General features: G+C 38.0%; 1 protein-coding gene across 2 annotated transcripts in view; it reads right to left on the minus strand.

The window, feature by feature from the left end:
* Window positions 1-24,798, minus strand: part of ULK4 (unc-51 like kinase 4) — a 651,105-nt gene that overhangs the window by 479,414 nt on the left and 146,893 nt on the right. For both annotated transcript variants that reach the window (XM_059162312.1, XM_059162311.1), the window contains exon 22: window positions 4,276-4,403. In XM_059162312.1, the coding sequence (XP_059018295.1) occupies window positions 4,276-4,403 (128 nt within the window). The remainder of the gene's footprint in view (window positions 1-4,275; window positions 4,404-24,798) is intronic.

Consider the following 24,798-nt stretch of genomic DNA (forward strand, 5'->3'; position numbering starts at 1 on the left):
TACTTCACTCCATCTTTCCTATTGTTTTCACATGAAATGCCCAGGTCTCTGTCATCCACTTGGTGTGGTTCAGTGTGTTCTATCATGGGGCCTTTCAAAGCCCTAACACCATCCCCAGCAGAAGCCATGCTCTTTTAGTTCCTCTGCTGGATTTCAAAAAACAGCCAGTCCACAGAGTTTTCATTACTTGTTTGTTAAAATTCTGTCAAGTCCATTCGTTCTGCCCTGGTAAGAGCTGCCTGTCCTTCATTTTCCTCCTCCTTCAAGTACCATGTCTCTGTCAATGGACTATGACACATTAACAAATGTGCTTACTCACGACTTCATCTACTCAGCACCTGACCAGGACAGGCTGTGGCAAAGCAGCAGGTGGTGAGAGGGAGCTGTTTTCTTCAAGTATAAGGAAATGAGGTTGTCTGCCTGCAGCCTCACCAACTGGGGCAGATTGGCCTCCACTGAGTCTTGCTCCTGATCTCCTGGGCACAGGCATGCTAGTCCCAACAACAACACATAGAAGGTATCTGCATTTTGGACCCTCCCAAAGCCCAAGAATTGCTATTCGCCAAGGTGTAGAGGATAGTGAGTCAACTCTGCCACCAGCACAGGAAGAACGGAACCTGTCCTCACCTCTCCAGCAAGGCTAAGCCTCACCTTCCAAGCTCCTCTACACACACCTGGCTCACAGTGGTGCTCCAGAGAGTCGGCAGGGTGGAAGTCGGGGCCAGGGTATGCACAGACCACCATCTTCCCACCACTGCTAAAGTCTCTAATATTCATTCAGACACACAGAAATCATAGCAATTTCCTGAGGATACCAAAGAGATCATGCCCAGGCTCTGATGGTCTGAATGCTTTAGGTCTTTCCAGTTAAAGGGTTTTTGTGGTTGGGGTTGGGAGGGGGGTCTGAGACAGGATGATCAGAGTGGCTCTCAGAAGAAGAAACCCCTACACTGACCAGAAACCTGAATGACCTGAGGAATCCAGCCATGAAGACATCTGGGGGAAGAGCATAATGGGCATAAGGAACAGAACCTGGGAAAGGTCCTGAGGTGAGTCTGATAGGCTTACTATGTTTGAAAAGCAGTAAGAAAAACTATATGGCTGGAATGGAGCAAAAGCCAAGAAGAGTCATAGGAGACACGGGCTGAGAGGTGGGCAGGGACTAGGTGAAGCAGGGAAGAAGAGACCAAGGCTATCTTTTCAGCATGATAGGATGTTGTTAGAAGAGTCTGAGCAGGGAAGAAACAAAAGCCAATTCACACTGTGTAAGAGATTCTCTATTTGCTACATGGAGACCAGACTATGAGTCTAAGAAATGATGTAAGAACATCTGTTAAGAAACTATACTATTTTTCCTGGTGAAAATGATGGTAGACACAGAGTAGAGTGGTGAGGGGCCTCTACAAATAGATAACAACTTCTGCTTCTGGCTCTAAGGGACAAAGGACGGGATGCATGCTTCCATTTGAAACAATTATAAAACATGCAGTCACCAGGACAGTATGGTACTGGCATAAAAACAGACACATAGATCAATGGAATAGAATAGAGAGCCCAGAAATAGACCCTCAACTCTATGGTCAACTAATCTTTGAAAAAGCAGGAAAGAATATCCAATGGAAAAAAGACAGTGTCTTCAATAAATGGAATTGGGAAAATTGGACAACCACATGCAGAAGAATGAAACTGGACCATTTCCTTACACAACACACAAAAATAAATTCAGAATGGAGTAACGACCTAAATATGACACAGATATCCATCAAAATCCTAGAGAACACAAGCAGTAACCGCTCTGACCTCGCCCACAGCAACTTCTTGCTAGATGTGTCTCGAAAGGCAAGAGAAACAAAAGTAAAAATGAACTACTGGAACTTAATCAGGATAAAAAGCTTTTGCACAGCAAATGAAACAGTCAACAAAACCAAAAGACAACTGACAGAATGGGAGAAGATTATTTGCAAATGACATATCAGATAAAGGGCTAGTATCCAGAATCTATAAAGAACTAACCAAACTCAACACCCAAAGAACAAATAATCCAATCCAGAAATGGGCAGAAGACATGAACATTTCTCCAAAGAAAACATTCAAATGTCTAATAGACACATGAAAAAAGGTTCCATATCAGTCAGCATCGGGGAAATACAAATAAAACCACATTGAGATACCACCTCACACCAGTCAGAATGACTAAAATTAACAAACCAGGAAACAACAGGTGTAGACAAGGATGCAGAGAGAGGGGAACTCTCCTACAGTGTTGGTGGGAATGCAAGCTGGTGCAGCCACTCTGGAAAACAGTATGGAGGTTCCTCACAAAGTTAAAAGTAGAGCTAGCCTATGACCCAGAAACTGTACTAATAGGTATTATCCAAAGAATAAAAACATAGTGATTTGAAGGGGCACCTGCACCCCAATGTTTATAGCAGCAATGTCCACAATAGTGAAAATATGGAAAGAACCCAGAGGTCCACTGACACATGAATGGACAAAGAAGATGTGGTAAATATATACAATGGAATATTACCCAGTCATCAAAAAAGAATGAAATCTTGCCATTTGCAACAACGTGGATGGAGCCAGAGGGTATTATGCCAAGAGAAATCAGAGAAAGACAAATACCATATGATCTCACTCATACATGGAATTTAAGAAACAAAACAGATGAACATAGGAAAAGGGAAGGGAAAAATAAGATTAAAACAGACATGGAGGCAAAACATGAGACTCTTAACTAGGAAATAAACTGAGGGTTGCTATAGGGGAGGCGGGTGAGGGCATGGGGTAACTGGGTGATGGGCATTAAGGAGAGCATGTGACGGAATGAACACTGGGTGTTACATGCAACTGATGAATCACTGAATTCTACCCCTGAAACTAATAATAAAGTCTATATTCACTAAATTGAATTTAAATGAGAAGTTTTTAAAAACACAAGTAAAAGTTAGACAAAATATGTGAAACATCAGTTTTTAAGACATGGGTTGTAAAACAAAGCTGGATAATGATCTCTGAGACATGGAAAGAAAGGAGGCTCTGTAGGAGCTTCAATATACCCTGCACTTAGTTCTGATTAACCTGCAACATAAGGGCATGCTAAAAGGCAAATATCAAGGAAAAATCTAATAGAATCCTATACATGCCTTCCAACCAATGAATATGCTCAATTAAAATCACATACTCATAAACTAATATTGGCATGTGACACTATTTATCTGTAAGAAAAGACATTTTCAAAGACAAGATGCACAAAATTAAGCTAGCAATCAGCACTTACACATTTACAACTGATTTGATGAGGAAGACACTAATTTTGATCCCTAATTACGCAAAATGTTCTCTCTCCCTCAGAAAAAGAATTCTGTTCTTCTCATTTCTAAACCTGCATTATAAAAAAAAAAATGTACTCATTTATTAGTATATTTTTACTATGTCAACTCAAAAATCTGTAGATATTTGTTTTCTCTCTTGTTATAGAAGTACATTCATCAATAAAAAAAATTGTGGAAATTTGTTTTTTCTCATTACATAAATATAAATAGCCACGATTTTGCCTCTTAACCCATAAATCCTAAAATATTTACTCTCTATTTACAGGAAAAAGGCTTTTCAACCTCTAATCTAGATCAATCTAGCAATTCTAGGGTCTCCTCAGTGTTCTACAATGAGTAACAAGCTAGATCAAGAAATAGATATTCAACCATATATTTAAGGTTCCTCTGGGTTATAATTTCACATGCATCAGACAGTCTAGATGCTAATCAGGAAGGATCACAACACAAAGGGAATCTGGGGTGTGTCAGAACAGCTTCTCCTTTCAGAGGAAGAAGGTGGAACCCAGGGAGAGTGAGATCTGCCCAGCCCAGGTCCAGTCCAGAAACTTCTCCCTGCTCTGCCTCTTCCTCTACTCTTGAGTAGACTGTTCCGCTGGGCTTCCAGCTGCTCATTCCAGAATCTTACAAAGGTGAATGACCAAACCACCAGTCAAAAATGCCTCCCAAAGATGCAAACCAGAACCAACTTTAACACCCTGCCGTGAACTGTCCTCACATCTAGGAACTGTGGCTCTTTCCCACCACCCTGCTTCAGCTCTAGAAGACTTCTCTCGGTCATCTATATTTCCTAGACAAGGCTGTATGTGAAAAATTAAACCCTTGGAAAAGTCTAGGGGGAAAACATTTCAATATTAAGTACACAGAGGCCACAAAATACTATAATAAAACAGGTTCCATATTGATGTTATTGATGAAACCTTATCAGAGAAAATCATACCTTGCTTGGCAGCCGAGCAGCAGCATCTCGCGGTTATGAATCAAAATATATAAAAGAATGAGGAAGGCTTTTGCCCTAATGGAAGTTGAGGGGCTGTCGAGTAAACGAATAATTGTAGAGACAAAATCCTGTGGAAGACATTAAAACATTTTTTGAGAAAACATAAAATGAACAGAGCAGTCAACTATCAGGGTCAGTAGTGTACAATAACTAAACATACAGCAAAAAAAAAAAAAAAAAAAATCAGCTACTATTTTTGCATTCTTAATTTGTCCTGGACTCTATACTAAAATTTTAGTATGTAGTATCTCGTTCAAACCTGAAAACTAGACATAACAAGTTGACGCTATTATCCCTACTTTTTTGAAAAATTTATTCATCAATTTGAGAGATAGGGCACACATGATTGTGGGGGAGGAGGAGTGGTAGAGGGAGAGAGAGAAGCAGACTCCCTGTTGAGCAGGGTGTCTGATGTGGGGCTCACTGCGGGCTCCTTCCCAGGACCACAGGGTGATGACCTTAGCTGAAGGCAGACTCAACCTTCTGAGCCACCCAGTAGTCTCAGTGTTATCCCTATTTTATAGAGGAAAATGAATCTTGAAAAGTTAAGCAATCCAAAAAGTTGAACTGAAATCAAGGCCAGTGGGACAACAAAACCTGCCTCTTAACCACTCAACCACCCAAGAGAAGTGTGGCAATAAACAACCTGAAAAACTGGAAGTCACGACTGTATGTACATGTGAACATCTGCACAAACTTGCATCTACAGAAAACGTATCTCTAGTCTACACATTTAAGGTCCTACAGATATACAAATACCCAAAAGAAAAACCTATATTCCTATAACAGAGAGGAATGAGTACTCACTAATATTAACATTATTTTCCCTTCTAACAGATAGCCCATCGTTTCAGGTGTCTATTGATATGAAAAAGGAAATGCAGACACATACACATATGCACACAGAGTTAACGAATATAAGCAGGGAGGAAGATAGAACTTTATTGTTAGCAAGATGGCTACACAGAGAACGAGAGGAAGTTCCCAACAGTCCTGAAGAGAAGCAAACACTGAACAGTGACACTGTTATATCCAAGGCAAATGGAAGCAGTTCAATATTTTGGCCATGCCATGGTCCTTTTACACTGGGTGATATGTTTCCAAGCAGGAAGAATTTACATAGACAGGCATATGCTTTTATTTAAGGATGGAGATATACTTATGTATCTATACCTATGCATGAGTCTCACCTAGATCCTGAATGAAATAATCAAGCTAATTCATCTCCTAGGGTCAAAAAATGAATCAACACTAAAAATCTTTGAGTAATAAATGTTTCTACCTTTCCAGCATGTAGACGGTAGAAAGCTCATTTCTCTACAGTAAATTTCAGTTCTAATTTAAACCCTGGGCCCAAGGACTACAATTACAAATATGTTTTCCACACTACCACCACCTGCCACACATACAAACACAAACCCAAAACCACTCAAAGCTCTACTAGCCTTAGACTGAAAAACTGTTCTGATTATAGGAGACTAAAAAGTCATGATAACTGACAGCAATTCAAGATCTGGCAACTTTGTTTCACATAATAGAATGTTACTGGGACAATTACAAAATCTGAATAAGGCCTGTAGATGAGGTAATAATGTTAAATAAATGTTAACTTCTTTTTAAATCCATGGTTTGTTTTTAGGGAATATTCAGTGAACTAATTACAAGTAAAGGAAAGTCAAAAACAAAACAAAACAAAAATAAAAACAAAAACAAAAAAAAAACAAAGGAGCATCAAGAAACAAAACAAAAACAAATAAAGGAGCATCAGGTCTGCAATCTCTTCTCATATTGGCCACACACATGCATACATATACAGTAAAAGAAAAATTATAAATCAAACATGGTAAAATGCTAGCATTTGCTAAATGTGGGTAAAGGGTATATTGCAAAACTCTAACCTGTACATCCAACACTAAACTCAGAATCTACCCTAAACATGACACTCGCCCTCTGAGGATAATTCAAGACCAAACTTAAACACCTGAGCATCTTCCTTTCTCCTCCTTTCTCTCATGTCCAATTGATCCGCAGTTACTGTGAGAGTGATACCCCCACTAACACTGCCTTATACTTCAGTGCACCATTATATGTTTCCTGATTACTGTAACTTCACTTTCTTCCAACTATTTTACAAGTCATAGCCACAGTGATCTTCTCCAACAGCAAGTATGATTATGCTATTCACCTATAAAATATTCTCCATAGTTGCTGCAACCCTTGAGATGAACCCTTATCACAGCATACAATGATCTGGCATTTTATTACCTTTCCAAAATCACTTACCATACCACCACTTTTCTATATAACCCTCAACACTCACCCTGGGGAAATTAACCAAGAAAACAGAGAATAGTGAAAGAGATAAAGGGAATCCCAAGATGATTGCAGGTGATAGCTATAACCAGGCACAAAGGGCAGCCTAACCATATTGGAGTTGGTCAGAAGACTCCAGGAAAGATCTCTTTAAGGAGAAAAAAATTGGACAGAATACCGGATGCATTGAAATGCAATCTAAAAGCAGAAAGTGGGGCGCCTGGGTGGCTCAGTGGGTTAAGCCGCTGCCTTCGGCTCAGGTCATGATCTCGGGGTCCTGGGATCGAGTCCCGCATCGGGCTCTCTGCTCGGCAGGGAGCCTGCTTCCTCCTCTCTCTCTCTGCCTGCCTCTCTGCCTGCTTGTGATCTCTGTCTGTCAAATAAATAAATAAAATCTTTTTAAAAATAAATAAATAAATAAAAGCAGAAAGTAATGTAATAGAAGCCTGTTGAATGTTGAACTAACCAAAATTTATAGACTGAGTGCATATTTGTGATAGTGTCATACCTGAAAGTGCATTCCAAACAAATCTAAGATTTAAAATATAAACAAAAGAGAATGAAAATATCTAGAAGAGGCCATAAGAGATAAATATATCAGATATATATATATATATGTGTGTATTTATGCACACACATACTTACACAAGCATTTATTGGCATGAGAAAGATCCAAGATAGTTAATGGTACAAGAAAAAAAAAATAGAGACAACATACCTTAGGAATAGAAATGCAAAAATCCTCAACAAATATATGCAGGTTGAATGCAACAATACATAAAATGTATAAATAAAAAGATTATAATCAAGTAGAGTTTATCTCAGAAATCCAAGACTGATTCAATATTTGAGTATCAATCAGTGTAATTCAGCAGATTAAATAAGAACCACATGATCACTATGGTGAGTGTTATGAAGTGTATAAACCTGGTGATTCACAGACCTGTACCCCTGGGGATAATAATACATTATATGTTAATTTTTTTAAAAAGAGCCACATGGTCAAATCAATAGATAGTGAAAAAGCATTTGACAAAATTCAACATCCATTCATAAAAACCCACCAAACAAGGAATAGAAGGGAACTTCCTCAATCTGCGAAAGAGTATTAGAGAAAAATTATAGCTAACATCATAGTTAGAGGGTTAACACTTGATGCTTCCCCACTGAAACTGGGAATTAAACAAGTATGTCCATGCCCATCACTCATAATTCCATATTTTACTTAAAGTCATTGCCAGGGTGATAAGGAAAGAAAAATAAATAAAAGTCATTCACACTATAATGGAAGCAATATTCTCAGAGGTTACGATAATCTATTTAGAAAATCCCAAGGAATCTACAAAAAGTTTCTACACCCTATAAATGAGTTTAGCAAGATCTGGTGCATTTCTATACACCAGTAATTAACGATTAGAAAGCAAATTTTTTAAAATATCATTTTAATACGGGCATAAACATACAAAATTTGTGGAGAATTGGTAAGCTGAAAATTATACAACAATTATGAAAGAAAAAATTTTATAGACATAAAGAAACATTTCATGTTCATCTATTAAAAAACTCAAGATAGGGGTGCCTGGGTGGCTCGGTGGATTAAAGTCTCTGCCTTCGGCTCAGGTCGTGATTCCAGGGTCCTGGGATCTAGCCCTGCATCAGGCTCTCTGCTCAGCAGGAAGCCTTCCTCTCTCTCTGCCTGCCTCTCTGCCTACCTGTGATCTCTGTGTGTCAAATAAATAAATAAATAAATTTTTTTTAAAAACTTAGTTAATATGCCAATTTTCCCCCAAACTAACTTACAGATTTAATGCAATTCTAATAAAAATAAAAATCCCAGCAGGATTTTTTGTAGATATAAACAAGCTAATCATAAACTTTAGATAGAAATGCAAAGGAACCCATAAGCAAAACAATTTGGGGAGAAAAGACAATAGAATCACACAATTATTTTTTTTTTAAGATTTTATTTATTTGACAGAGATCACAAGTAGGCAGAGAGGCGGCGGGGGGTGGGGGGAGCAGGGGTGGAGGCGGGAAGCAGACTCCCCACTGAGCACAGAGCCAGATGCAGAGTTTGATCCGAGACTCTGAGATCATTACCTGAGCGGAAGGCAGAGGCTTAACCCACTGAGCCACCCAGGCATCCGAATCACACAATTTTAAAACACAAGAAAAACCCCAATGTGGTATTGATAAAATGACAGATACAAAGACCAAGGAAACAGAGTTCAGAAATGGAGTCAATTAGTTTAGGACAAAGTTGCAAGGGGAACTTAGGATAAAGGACAGTCTTTTCAATAAGTAGTGCTTATTATGGATATCCACATGCAAAACAAAACAAAACAGATATATTTCATTCCATACTGTGTACCATATGCAAAAATTATAATAATACAAAATGAATCATATAACTGAATAAAAAATGTAAAACTATAAAGTCCTTACAAGAAAACAAAACAGAAAATCTTCATGACCTTAGGTCAGAAAGTTTTTATATAGAACACCTAAAGCACAATTCATAAAAGAAATAACTGATGAACTGAACCTCATGAATATTAAAATTATCCTCTATGGAAGACAAATAAGACAAGACAAGCCAGATCATAGCATAAAATATTTGTTCCCAAAATATACAAAGAACTCTCAAAACTCAGTATTAAGAAAAAACATTTTTAATGAGCAAAATATTTAAACAGACATTTCACCAAAGAACATAGGCAAATATTCACATAAACATAAGAGGATGCCCAATATCACCACCATTAAAACAACATAAACTGAGATCATAATAAGACACTATGCAATTATTAGAATGGCCAACTGAAAAGTGACTAGTATATGGAACAACTAGAATTCTATGAATATTGCTGGTAGAACTGCAAAATGGCCTCATTAATCTCTAGAAAATAGGTTGGCAGTTTCATAAAAAAAAAAATTATTAAACACATACCTACCATATATTAGATGCAGCCACTGCAACTTGTATTTAGTGAAATAAAAATATATGTCCACAGAAAAACCTACACAGAAAAGTTAAAAGCAACATTTTTCGTAACAGTCAGAAAATGGAAACAACCCTTATGTCCTTGAATGGGTACACGGGTATATAAACTGTGGCATATCTACGTAATAAAACAGGACTTGGCAATAAAAGGAAATGAACTATTGATATTCGCAACAACATGGATGAATCTCAACTACATTAAGTTAAAAAAAAAACTCTCAAAGATTACGTACAAATAGTTTCATTTATGTAACATTTTAGAAAAGGTAAAACTTTGGGGCAGATAAGGCATCAGAAATTGCCAGGGAATGGGGTGGGAGGGAGGTGGTCTTCCTACAAAGGGAGCAGCACAATATTATTCTTTGGGATGTCACTACTGTTCTGTGTCTTTCTTGTGGGTCTATGCATGTGTTAATCCTCACAGAACTGTACTCTAAAAAGTAAATTGCACTGTATATATATGTTAGAAGTGATAAAAAGTGATAAGAGTGGGAGAGAGAGAGAGAGAGAGAGAGAGAGATCAGGAAAACAAGAAAAGAGAGCAGGAACTGTGTTTGTGTTCCGAATACACAAAGAGTTACATAATGACTCTTCCTCACACACAAGGCAGAACTGAAGCCAAAAAGAAGTAATTAAGACAAGGAACACTTTTCAATTCTAAAGCCCACCATTCAAAACAAACATCCACCAGTAATGAATACAGTAATGAATGCTAGGCCATAAATAGTACAGTGACCACTTTTATAAAGTGGAAACTATAGAAGATGCAAGAAGCAACAGACCTTATCACACCACTCTCAACCCAAGACTGTCAAGAGAACAAAAATAAGTGAGAATATAAAATACTAAATGACATAAACAACAGATAAGATGTTATAGATATATACCCAACTTTACACTTAGATAACAGAAAATGTACCTTTTTTCTTCAATTTAAAATGTTCCTTTAAACTGGCCATATAAAAGGTCACAAAGAAAACCTTAATGTAATCCATAACATAAAAAAATACTTTTTTTAGATTTCATCTCTCTCTTCACCCACCTCCCCTCTGACAGCCACCATTTTGTTTTCTCTATTTAAGTCTTTTTTATCTTTTTTGTTGCTCCTTTGTTTTGTTTCTCAAATTCCACATATTAACAAAATCAGATGGTATTTATCTTTCTCTGACTTATTTCACTTATCATTATACCCTCTGAAGTCCACCCATGTTGTTGCAGATGGAAAGATCTCACTCCTTTTTATGGCTGAGTAATATTTCTGTGAGTGTGTGGCATCATTTTTATCCATTCATCTATCAGTGGATGCTTGGGTTGCTTTCATATCTTGGCTGTAGTAAATAATGCTGCAATAAACAAGGATGCATTATCTTTCTGAATTAGTGTTTTCATTTCCTTTGGGTAAATATCCAGTTGTGAAATTATGAGGTCATATGGTAATTCTATTTTTAATTTTTTGAAGAATCTCTATACTGTGTTCCACGGCGGCTGCTCCAGTTTGCATTCCCACAAACAGTGCACAAGGATTCCTTTTTCTTCACATCCCCATCAACATTTGTTATCTCTTGTCTTTTGATTCTAGTCATTCTGGTAGAAGTATGTCAATATCTCACTGTGGTTTTGATTTGCATTTCCCTGATGGTTAGTGATGTTGAGTCATCTTTTCATGGGTCTGTTAGCCATCTTTATGTCTTCTTTGAAAAAATGTGTTTTTAGGTCCTCTGCCCATTTTTAGTTAGATTTGGGTTTCTTGGGCATTGAGATACATAAGTTCTTTATGTATTTTAGATATTAACCCCTTATTGACTATATCATTTGCAAATATCTTATTTCAGTAGACTGCCTTTCTATTTTGGTGAAAGCTTTTTATTTTGATGTAGTCCCAGTAATTTATTTTTCCTTTGTTTCCCCTTCCTGAGGAGACATATCTTTAAAAAAAAAAAAAAAAGTTTCTACACCTGCTGTCACAGAAATTAACCAAGTTTTCTTTTAGGAATCTTATGGTTTTAAAGTCTCACAGTTAGGTCCTTAATCCATTTTCAGTTTATTTTTGTGTATAATGTAAGAAAGTGCTCCAGTTTTCCCAGCACCATTTGTTGAAGAGACAGTCTTTTCCCCATTGTATGGTCTTGCCTCCATTGTCGTAGAATAATTGACCATAAAAGCACAGGTTTATTTCTGGACTCCCAATTCTGTCCCATTGATCTGTATATCTATTTTTGTGTCAGAATGGCACTGTTTTGATTACTACAGCTTTGTAGTATATCTTGAAATCTGGTATTGTGATAACTCCTGCTTTGCTCTTCTTTTTCAAGGCTTTGGGCTTTTTTGGGGGGTCTCCTGTGATTCCATACAAATTTTAAGGTTATTTATTCTAGTTCTGTGAAAAATGTTGGTATTTTGATAGCACTGCAATAAATCTGTGGATTTCTTTGGGTGTAGTATGGACATTTTTTTTAAAGATTTTATTTATTTGACAGAGAGAGATCACAAGTAGATGGAGAGGCAGGCAGAGAGGGGGCGGGGGAAGCAGGCTCCCCGCTGAGCAGAGAGCCCGATGCGGGACTACATCCCAGGACCCTGAGATCATGACCTGAGCCGAAGGCAGAGGCTTAACCCACTGAGCCACCCAGGCGCCCCAGTATGGGCATTTTTTTAAAAAATTCTTCTAATCCATGAGCATGGAATGTCTTTCCATTTCTCTGTGTTTTATAGTTTGGAATACTAGTCTTTTACCTCCTTATTTTATTCCTAGGGATTTTATTATCTTAGGTACACCTGAAAATGGATTTTTCTTAGTTTCACTGCTACTTCATTATTAGTGCATAGGAATGCAATGGATTTCTGTGCATTGGTTTTGTAGCCACTGACCTTACCAAATCCATTTATCAGTTCTAGCAGAAGAATCTTTAAGGTTTTCTATATTCAGTATCATGCCATCTGCAAATAGTGAACGTTTTACTTCTTCCTTACCAATCTGGTTGCTTTTTATTTTTCTTGTCTGACTGCTGTGACTTAGATATTCAGTACTAGGTTGAATGTAAGTGGCAAGAGTGATATCCCTCTCTTGTCCCTGAACTTATAGGAAAATCTCATGGCTTCTCACCATTGAGTATGAGGTTAGCTGTGGGTTTTTTATATATGATCTTCATATATATATATATATATATATATATATATATATGACCATATATGAGCTATGTTCACTCTAAACCTACTTTATTGAGGGTATTTAATCATGAATGAATGTTGTACTCTGTCAAATGCTTTTTTGTGCCTATTGAGATTATCATATGGTTTTATCTCTTGTTGATGTGATGTATCGTATTGATTGATTTGTGAGTAATGAACCATCTTTGCATTCCAGGAATAAATCCCACTTGATTGTAATGAATGATTTTTTTAATGTACTGCTAGACTCAGTTTGCTAGTATTTTGTTGATATTTTTACATCTGTGTTCATCAGATACATCAGCCTCTAATTCTCTTTTTTTGTAATGTCTTTATCTGATTTTGTTATAAGGGCAACATTGAAACTCATAGTGAATTTGAAAGTTTCCTTTCTCTTCCATTTTTTGAAATAGTTTGAGACGAAAGAATTTTTATTAGCTTGATGCAATAAGCACCAATAATCCAAAAGATCCTAATAACTGGAAATTTTAATTTTTATTAATTTTCTTCCCAGTGTTCCAAAATTCATTGTTTATGCACCACACCCAGTGCTCCATGCAATAAGTGCCCTCCTTAATACCAACCATCAGGTTTATCCAACCCCCCACTCACCTCCCCTCCAAAACCCTCAGTTTGTTTCTCAGAGTCCACAGTCTCTCCTGGTTTGTACCCCCCTCCGATATCCCCCAACTCACTTCTCCTCTCCATCTCCCCATGTCCTCCATGTTATTCCTTAAGTTCCATAAGTAAGTGAAACCATAGGATAACTGACTCTTTGCTTGACTTAATTCACTCAGCATAATCTCCTTCAGTCTCATCCACATTGATAAAAAACTTGGGTATTCATCCTTTCTGATGGAGGCATAATACTCCATTGCATATATGGACCATATCTTCTTTATCCATTCTTCTGCTAAAGAACATCTTGGCTCTTTCCACAGTTTGGTGACTATGGCCATTGCTACAATAAACATTGGGGTACAGTTGGCCCTTCTTTTCACTACATCTGTATCTTTGGGGTAAATACCCAGTAGTGCAATTGCAGGGTCATAGGGAAGCTCTATTTTTAATTTCATAAGGAATCTCCACACTGTTTTCCAAAGTGGCTGCACCAACTTGCATTTCCACCAACAGTAAGTAAGAGGGTTCCCCTTTCTCCACATCCTCTCCAACACTTGTTGTTTACTGTCTTCTTGATTTTGGCCATTCTGACACCTGGAAATTTTTTAAACACTATTTTTAAAAGCCCTAAACAAACAAGAATTGAAAAACTTAAAAACAGGAAGAACATTATGTATCAGAATCTATGCGATATTTTTAGAACAGCAGTCAGAAGAAAATACAACCTGTAAATACATTTGTAAATGAAAATGAAAGAACAAAAAATATGAGAACTAAATTCCCAACACAAAAAACTGAGGGGGGAAAAAACATAAAAAATTAAGAAAATAAAGATGTAAGCAGAAGGTAAAATACAGAAAACGGGGGGGGGGGGTGGAGGTAAATGATAAATAAGTCAAATGCTGGTTTTTTGAAAAATAATAAAGTAGATAAAGCAATAAATTAATCAGGATAAAAGTGAGACAGGAAAGATTTTTTTAAAAAAGAATAAGAAGAAGAAATTTAAAATTTTTCAATGTCTGGCTTCAGTATAATGGTGTGAAAGCTGTGTTCCATGCAGAAGCAGTCTATGTTTTACTGCTGTATAGTGTTCTACTATGCGAACACAGAAAAATATATGAATCCATTCGACTCCTGAACATTTGTGTTGTTTGGAGTTTGGGACTATTACAAGTAATATATGCTTTAGAGCAGAACTATTAAGTCAAGAAGTAAGTATCTCGTTAGCTTTAATCGAGGCTGTCAAATGATTTTCCAAAGTGGTTGTACTAATTTATTCTTCACTAATATATGAAAGTTGCATTTCCATATCCTTCCCAACACTTGTTATTATCCAACTTTTCATTTTATCTAAATTTCTAACTCTGAGTTTAGAGCAAATATAATGAACTCCAATGACAGTCAATTTGGAAAGAGAAACTTTCTAAACAGTTTAGTATTACTTTAAAGCCATCCAAAGTTTTAAGAACAAGATAACATATCCCTCATTCCAACTTAGAGAGAACTAAACAGAATTCACAGCAATGAACAAAGGAAATCTGTATTTAAACAGATACAGCTCAGGGCGCCTGGATGGCTCAATGGGTTAAAGCCTCTGCCTTTGGCTCAGGTCATGATCTCAGGGTCCTAATCAAGCTCCACATCCGGATCTCTGCTCAGCAGGGAGCCTGCTTCCCCCTCTCTCTCTGCCTGCCTCTGCCTACTTGTGATCTCTGTCTGTCAAGTAAATAAATAAGATCTTTAAAAAAACAAATAAATAAATAAACAGATAAAGCTCCCTGACAAAGAATACAGCTTAAGACATTAGTATAAATAAGAAATCAAGAAAATGGGGGCGCCTGGGTGGCCCAGTGGGTTGGGCTGCTGCCTTCAGCTCAGGTCATGATCTCAGGGTCCTGGGATCAAGTCCCGCATCGGGCTCTGTGCTCAGCAGGGAGCCTGCTTCCTCCTCTCTCTCTCTCCTGCCTGCCTCTCTGCCTACTCTGATCTCTCTCTGTCGAAAAATAAAATCTTCAAAAAAAAAAAAAAAAAAGAGGAGGAGTCAAGATGGTGGAGAAGTAGCAGGCTGAGAGTACTTCACCTAGCAGGAGATCACCTAGATAGCTTATCTAAAGATTGCAAACACCTGCAAACCCATCGGCAGATCGAAGAGAAGAAGAACAGCAATTCTGGAAACAGAAAAACAACCACTTTCTGAAAGGTAAGACCGGCGGAGAAGTGAATCCAAAGTGACGGAAAGATAGACCCTGCGGGGAGGGGCCGGCTCACAGCAAGCAGCAGAGAAACGGAGCACAAAATCACGACTTTTAAAAGTCTGTTCCACTGAGGGACATCGCTCCAGAGGCTAAACCGGGCAAAGCCCACGCAGGGTCAGCGTGGCCTCAGGACCCGCAGGGTCACAGAAGGATAGGGGGTGTCTGAGTGTCACAGAGCTTGCGGGTATTGGAACGGGAAAGCTGGCTACAGAGAGAGCCGACAAAAAGCTCACAGCTCGGTGTTACCTTGAACTGGTCGCAGGCTCGGTGAGCTCAGAGCGCGGCCAGAGGTCAGGCAGACGGGAGTAACTGGGCGCTGTTGTCTGAGGGCGCACTGAGGAGTGGGGCCCCAGGCACTCGGCCCAGCAGGAGACCAGGAGGCCGCCATTTGTATTCCCGTCCTCCGGAACTCTATGGAAAGCGCTCAGGGAACAAAAGCTCCTGAAAGCAAACCTGAGCGGATTACTTACCCCAGCCCCTGGTAAGGGCGGTGCAATTCCGCCTGGGGCAAAGACACTTGAGAATCACTACACCAGGCCCCTCCCCCAGAAGATCAACAAGAATCCCAGGAGAGACCAAGGTCACCTACCGAGGAGTGTGGTTTCAATACCAAGGAGACAGCAGAATTCCAGAGAAGGAGAAAGCAAAGCACGGAACTCATGGCATGTTCCCTGTGATTTTTTTTTTAGTCTTGAAGTTAATTTAATTTTTTTCTTTTTCATTTTTTGTTTTTTTTATCTCACCTTCTGGTAAAAATTTTTTTTAACTTTTACCTTTTTCCTTTTTAACGTTTTATAATTAGTTTATCTAATATATATATATATTTTCTTTTTTATATTTTTATTTGTTTTCTTTTTATAAATTTGTTTTCTTTGCTTTTTCTTCTTTTCTTTTTTCTTTATTTTTCTTTCCTTTTTTTTTTCTTCCTTTTTGAACCTCTTTTTCTCCCCTTTCTCCCCCCTCATGATTCGTGATCTCTTCTAATTTGGTTTAAGAATATTTTCCTGTGGTTGTTGCCACCCTTTTAGTATTTTACTTGCTCCTTCATATACTCTTATCTGGACAAAATGACAAGACGAAAAAATTCACCTCAAAAAAAAGAACAAGAGGCAGTACCGAAGGCTACAGACCTGATCAATACAGACATTGGTAATATGTCAGATCTAGAGTTCAGAATGACAATTCTCAAGGTTCTAGCTGGGCTCGAAAAAGGCATAGAAGATATTAGAGAAACCCTCTCGGGAGATATAAAAGCCCTTTCTGGAGAAATAAAAGAATTAAAATCTAACCAAGTTGAAATCAAAAAAGCTATTAATGAGGTGCAATCAAAAATGGAGGCTCTCACTGCTAGGATAAATGAGGCAGAAGAAAGAATTAGTGATATAGAAGACCAAATGACAGAGAATAAAGAAGCTGAGCAAAAGAGGGACAAACAGCTACTGGACCACGAGGGGAGAATTCAAGAGATAAGTGACACCATAAGACGAAACAACATTAGAATAATTGGGATTCATGAAGAAGAAGAAAGAGAGAGGGGAGCAGAAGGTATACTGGAGAGAATTATTGGGGAGAATTTCCCCAATATGGCAAAAGGAATGAGCATCAAAATTCAGGAGGTTCAGAGAACGCCCCTCAAAATCAAAAGAATAGGCCCACACCCCGTCACCTAATAGTAAAATTTACAAGTCTCAGTGACAAAGAGAAAATCCTGAAAGCAGCCCGGGGAAAGAAGTCTGTAACATACAATGGTAAAAATATTAGATTGGCAGCTGACTTATCCACAGAGATCTGGCAGGCCAGCAAGAGCTGGCATGATATTTTCAGAGCACTAAACGAGAAAAACATGCAGCCAAGAATACTATATCCAGCTAGGCTATCATTGAAAATAGAAGGAGAGATTAAAAGCTTCCAGGACAAACAAAAACTGAAAGAATTTAAAAACACCAAACCAGCTCTACAGGAAATATTGAAAGGGGTCCTCTAAGTAAAGAGAGAGCCTACAAGTGGTAGATCACAAAGGAACAAAGACAATACACAGTAACAGTCACCTGACAGGCAATACAATGGCACCAAATTCACATCTCTCAATAGTTACCCTGACTGTTAATGGGCTAAATGCCCCTGTCAAAAGACACAGGGTATCAGAATGGATAAAAAAACAAAACCCATCTATATGTTGCCTCCAAGAAACTCATTTTAAGCCCAAAGACACCTCCAGATGTAAAGTGAGGGGGTGGAAAAGAATTTACCATGCTAATGGACATCAGAAGAAAGCAGGAGGGGCAACCATTATATCAAATCAATTAGATTTTAAGCCAAAGACTATAATAAGAGATGAGGAAGGACACTATATCATACTCAAAGGGTATGTCCAACAAGAAGATCTAACAATTTTAAATATCTATGCCCCCAACGTGGGAGCGGCCAACTATATAAACCAATTAATAACAAAATCAAAGAAACACATCAACAATAATACAATAAGAGTGGGGACTTTAACACTCCCCTCACGGAAATGGACAGATCATCCAAGCAAAAGATCAGCAAGGAAATAAAGGCCTTAAACGACACACTGGACCAGATGGACATCACAGATATATTCAGAACATTTCATCCCAAAGCAACAGAATACACATTCTTCTCTAGTGCACATGGAACATTCTCCAGAATAGATCACATCCTCGGTCCTAAAACAGGACTCAACCAGTATCAAAAGATTGGGATCATTCCCTGCATATTTTCAGACCACAATGCTCTAAAGCTAGAACTCAACCACAAAAGGAAGTTTGGAAAGAACTCAAATACATGGAGACTAAACAGCATCCTTCTAAAGAATGAATGGGTCAACCAGGAAATTAAAGAAGAATTGAAAAAAATTATGGAAACAAATGATAATGAAAATACAACGGTTCAAAATCTGTGGGACACAACAAAGGCAGTCCTGAGAGGAAAATATATAGCGGTACAAGCCCTTCTCAAGAAACAAGAAAGGTCTCAGGTACACAACCTAACTCTACACCTAAAAGAGCTGGAGAAAGAACAAGAAAGAAACCCTAAGCCCAGCAGGAGAAGAGAAATCATAAAGATCAGAGCAGAAATCAATGAAATAGAAACCAAAAAAAAAAAAAAAAAAAAAAAAAAAAAAAAAAAACAATAGAACAAATCAACAAAACTAGGAGCTGGTTCTTTGAAAGAATTAATAAAATTGATAAACCCCTGGCCTGACTTATCAAAAAGAAAAGAGAAAGGACCCAAATAAATAAAACCATGAAGGAAAGAGGAGAGATCACAAATAACACCAAAAAAATAAAGACAATTATAGGAACATACTATGAGCAACTCTACGCCAACAAATTTGACAATCTGGAAGAAATGGATGCATTCCTAGAAACATATAAACTACCACAACTGAGCCAGGAAGAAACAGAAAGCCTGAACAGACCCATAACCAGTAAGGAGACTGAAACAGTCATTAAAAATCTCCAAACAAACAAAAGCCCAGGGCCAGACAGCTTCCCGGGGGAATTCTACCAAACATAGAAAGAAGAACTAATTCCTATTCTCCTGAAACTGTTCCAAAAAATAGAAATGGAAGGAAAACTTCCAAACTCATTTTATGAGGCCAGCATCACCTTGATCCCAAAACCAGACAAGGATCCCATCAAAAAAGAGAGCTATAGACCAATATCCTTGATGAACACAGATGCGAAAATACTCACCAAAACACTAGCCAATAGGATTCAACAGTACATTAAAAGGATTATTCACCACGACCAAATGGGATTTATTCCAGGGCTGCAAGGTTGGTTCAACATCCGCAAATCAGTCAAGATGATACATCAATAAAAGAAAGAACAAGGACCATATGATACTCTCAAAAGATGCTGAAAAAGCATTTGACAAAGTACAGCATCCCTTCCTGATCAAAATTCTTCAAAGTGTAGGGATAGAGGGCACATACCTCAATATCATCAAAGCCATCTATGAAAAACCCTCCGCAAATATCATTCTCAATGGAGAAAAACTGAAAGCTTTTCCGCTAAGGTCAGGAACATGGCAGGGATGTCCATTATCACCACTGCTATTCAACATAGTACTAGAGGTCCTAGCCTCAGCAATCAGACAACAAAAGGAAATTAAAGGCATCCAAATCGGCAAAGAAGAAGTCAAATTATCACTCTTTGCAGATGATATGATACTATATGTGGAAAACCCAAAAGACTCCACTCCAAAACTGCTAGAACTTGTACAGGAATTCAGTAAAGTGTCAGGATATAAAATCGATGCACAGAAATCAGTTGCATTTCTCTACACCAACAGCAAGACAGAAGAAAGAGAAATTAAGGAGTCCATCCCATTTACAGTTGCACCCAAAACCATAAGATACCTAGGAATAAACCTAACCAAAGAGGCACAGAATCTATACTCAGAAAACTATAAAGTACTCATGAAAGAAATTGAGGAAGACACAAAGAAATGGAAAAATGCTCCATGCTCCTGGATTGGAAGAATAAATATTGTGAAAATGTCTTTGCTACCTAAAGCAATCTACACATTTGATGCAATTCCTATCAAAGTACCATCCATCTTTTTCAAAGAAATGGAACAAATAATGCTAAAATTTATATGGAACCAGAAAAGACCTAAATAGCCAAAGGGATATTGAAAAAGAAAGCCAAAGGGGCACCTGGGTGGCTCAGTGGGTTAAGCCGCTGCCTTCGGCTCGGGTCATGATCCCAGGGTCCTGGGATCGAGTCCCGCATCGAGCTATCTGCTGAGCGGAGAGCCTGCTTTCCTCTCTCTCTCTCTCTCTGCCTGCCTCTCTGCCTACTTGTGATCTCTCTCTGTCAAATAAACAAATAAAATCTTAAAAAAAAAAAAAAGAAAGAAAGAAAAGAAAAAGAAAGCCAACGTTGGTGGCATCACAATTCCGGACTTCAAGCTCTATTACAAAGCTGTCATCATCAAGACAGCATGGTACTGGCACAAAAACAGACACATAGATCAATGGAACAGAATAGAGAGCCCAGAAATAGACCCTCAACTCTATGGTCAACTCATCTTCGACAAAGCAGGAAAGAATGTCCAATGGAAAAAAGACAGCCTCTTCAATAAATGGTGCTGGGAAAACTGGACAGCCATATGCAGAAAAATGAAATTGGACCATTTTCTTACACCACACACAAAAATAGACTCAAAATGGATGAAGGACCTCAATGTGCGAAAGGAATCCATCAGAATCCTTGAGGAGAACACAGGCAGCAACCTCTTCGACCTCAGCCGCAGCAACATCTTCCTAGGAACAACGCCAAAGGCAAGGGAAGCAAGGGCAAAAATGAATATTGGGATTTCATCAGGATCAAAAGCTTTTGCACAGCAAAGGAAACAGTTAACAAAATCAAAAGACAACTGACAGAATGGGAGAAGATATTTGCAAACGACATATCAGATAAAGGACTAGTGTCCAGAATCTATAAAGAACTTAGCAAACTCAACACCCAAAGAACAGATAATCCAATCAAGAAATGGGCAGAGGACATGAACAGACATTTCTGCAAAGAAGACATCCAGATGGCCAACAGACACATGAAAAAGTACTCCATATCACTCGGCATCAGGGAAATACAAATTACACCAGTGAGATATCACCTCACACCAGTCAGAATGGCTAAAATCAACAAGTCAGGAAATGACAGATGCTGGCGAGGATGTGGAGATAGGGGAACCCTCCTACACTGTTGGTGGGAATACTAGCTGGTGCAACCACTCTGGAAAACAGCATGGAGGTTCCTCAAAATGTTGAAAATAGAACTGCCCTATGACCCAGCAATTGCACTACTGGGTATTTACCCTAAAGATACAAACATAGTGATCCAAAGGGGCACGTGCACCCGAATGTTTATAGCAGCAATGTCCACAATAGCCAAACTATGGAAAGAACCTAGATGTCCATCAACAGATGAATGGATCAAGAAGATGTGGTATATATACACAATGGAATACTATGCAGCCATCAAAAGAAATGAAATCTTGCCATTTGCGACAACGTGGATGGAACTAGAGCGTATCATGCTTAGCGAAATAAGTCAAGCAGAGAAAGACAACTATCATATGATCTCCCTGATATGAGGAGGTGGTGATGCAACATGGGGGCTTAAGTGGGTAGGAGAAGAATCAATGAAACAAGATGGGATTGGGAGGGAGACAAACCATAAGTGACTCTTAATCTCACAAAACAAACTGAGGGTTGCTGGCGGGAGGGGGTTTGGGAGAAGGGGGTGGGATTATGGACATTGGGGAGGGTATGTGCTTTGGTGAGTGCTGTGAAGTGTGTAAACCTGGTGATTCACAGACCTGTACCCCTGGGGATAAAAATATATGTTTTTAAAAAATAAAAAATTTAAAAAAAAAAGAAATCAAGAAAATGAAAATCTACATTAACTTAAATCCACTGTTACAAATGGTGAATACTCTTGCCACAGATTTTTAGGTATATTAGAATGTATCTTCTTATATTTTAAACATTTAAATATTTTAAGTACTCGTAGATTTAGCATTTATGCATTCAAGCCCAAAAGCATTATGCCAAAAATATAATTAGTGCTTTTTCTTTTCCAAGTGCCTAGGAAAGTGGTGAGATAGAAGTCAACGTTCCATAGTTTTCACTCTACTAGGCCATGAAAAGGTGAATCCCTTTGATAAAACAACAAAAATACAAACCATTTAAGAAAATACTTGAGAGAAATGTATGACTCGACAAAGAAAACCATAGCTTTTGAGTGAGTGGTAAGAGAACTCAAACAACTGCAGTGGCAGCATAATATATGGACAGAGAAAGAACTTGCAGTTGGGAGCCAAGCAAACTGGAGTATGAACACCACATTCTTTGACAAAATAACCTCTCTAGGATTCCATTTCCTCAACTTTAAAATAAAACGAAGATGATTACACTGACATTTTCACAGGCTTGATATAATGACCGAAGGCTTTTTGTCCAACTTAAAATCCTAAAATAACTAAAAATATTAAATAATGTATTTTCCATACAATTACCAAAACACATCATAAAGGGCTGCAAGAACTAAAGTTTTTGAAACGTGTATGAGAAACATAAATAAAACAATAAAAAGAGGAAAACAATCAGAGGTATATTTAAGACTTTAGCAAATAAAAAAGATAAAAATCAGTCTATTCATTTATTGAGAGTTTTATTTACATTAGAAAGACTCCGAACAGGTCGTTAAAAATTTAAATTTAAATAAGGGGTGGGGGAACAGCCTTATGCTACTATCCATCTGTCAAAATAAATACATAATCTGGGAAAAAGTATTTGAAATATGTATAAATCACTTTTACCAATAAAAAATTTATGAACACTCCAGTTAAAAAACATATGAACTAACAAACAACTGATAAAAGAACTCTAAGCTGCCAAACAAGGAAATAAATCATCTACTCTCACGAGTAGAGAAAGAAATGCAAATTTCATTGCAAAGCAGACCAGCAAAGATGAAAATGAATGGCAGCCAGTGTTGGCATGGTCATGGGTAAATAGGTAAATCTTAAATATATCCCATATGAAAATAAGTGTTCAACCTTTCCTCCAGCTGGGAGGAAAGTGAGTTATTTTTCAAGGGCCTTAAAAATGTTATTTTCTTCTGACACAGTTGTTACAATTTCTCCTAACAAAGTGATGAAAATGAGCTTTAAGTACAATTATATTTGTGGTCGTGTTGCTTACATGACAGAAAAAAAGAAGCAACAATCTTAATATCCCAAAACAGGGGATCTGTTAAATAAATCATAACTGTAGCAAGGACTGTATCTACCCCACTTCCTGTTTCATTGTCTTCTTCCACAGCAAACATTAAGAGTGTGCTTGGGGGTGGAGGGCACTGCATTACTTCCAAGGTCAGGTCAGAAAAGGCCATGTGGCCTCTGCCTGCTTCTCTCAGGAAATATTTTTTTTTATTTTTTTTAAGATCTATTTATTTATTTTAGAAAGAGTGAGAGAGTGGAGGGGGTTGTTCAGAGGGAGAGAGAAGAAACTCAAGCAAACTCCATGTGGATGCAGCATGAAGCCCAAAATGCAGGTTGATCCCATGACGTCAAGATCACAACCCAAGCCAAAACCAAGCGTCGGATGCTCAACAGACTGTGCCACCCGGTCACCCCTCTCAGAGCACTCACGGAACCCAGCCACTATGCTGTGAGGAAGCCCAGGCAACCTTCAGAGGCCCACATGGAAAGCAAATGAGGCTCCCAGCCCACAACCTCAGCTGGGTGCCCACTGAATGGCTAGCAGCAACTTGCTGCTCATGTGAATCAACCATCTGGAAAATTTATTCTCCAAACCCACTCAATCTTTCCAGCTCACACAGTCTCACCAGAATTACATATTTGTGAGCAAAATGAATTGCTTCCCTTGTGTAAGCCACTACATTTTGAAGTAGTTTGTTACAGAGGAAAGATGAGTGAAATACAGCTTAAGGATATAATGGAAGAAAAGAAATTTCCAGGCATAAAAAAAAATTTGTACAATAGCAGCCATAATTTTAAAACATAGAAACATCCCCAAGTAAGTGATGAGGTCTACTGTATTTCTTCTTGATGTAGTGGATGCAGCCATTATTAACAATCTTGCAAAACTAAAATAATTTATAATTTGGGTTGGGAAAAAAGAAAAACTATAACAAATACTAAAAATAAAAAAAACTATATATGAGATTTGTTTGTGACACAGTAACTCTGAGTTCCTTGAAAAGATGCAGTATATTACAGAAAACAATTTTTGATTGAGGCCTAAAAACATCTTATACCCTAAATAAATTCTCACTTAATCTTAACTGAAAAAATGAACAGTTTGATTCCCTACAACTAATTGCTCAGGACTCCAAATTAATCCTAAACTACATGCACCACACCTCTTGAACAGTGTTAGTCTTATAACACTTGAGGAGGGAAGACCATAGGCTGTAGGCAAAGACTCAGTGTCCAGGATGAATAATCAAAACTACCTTTAGAGAACCAAAAATGACCTCAGGTTACTTCAGTTTGCAGTCCACTATGTATTCAGCTTTGATTGAATTCATCTTGCCATTC

Source organism: Mustela lutreola, chromosome 2 (assembly GCF_030435805.1).
Source record: "Mustela lutreola isolate mMusLut2 chromosome 2, mMusLut2.pri, whole genome shotgun sequence".
Lineage (NCBI taxonomy): Eukaryota > Metazoa > Chordata > Mammalia > Carnivora > Mustelidae > Mustela > Mustela lutreola.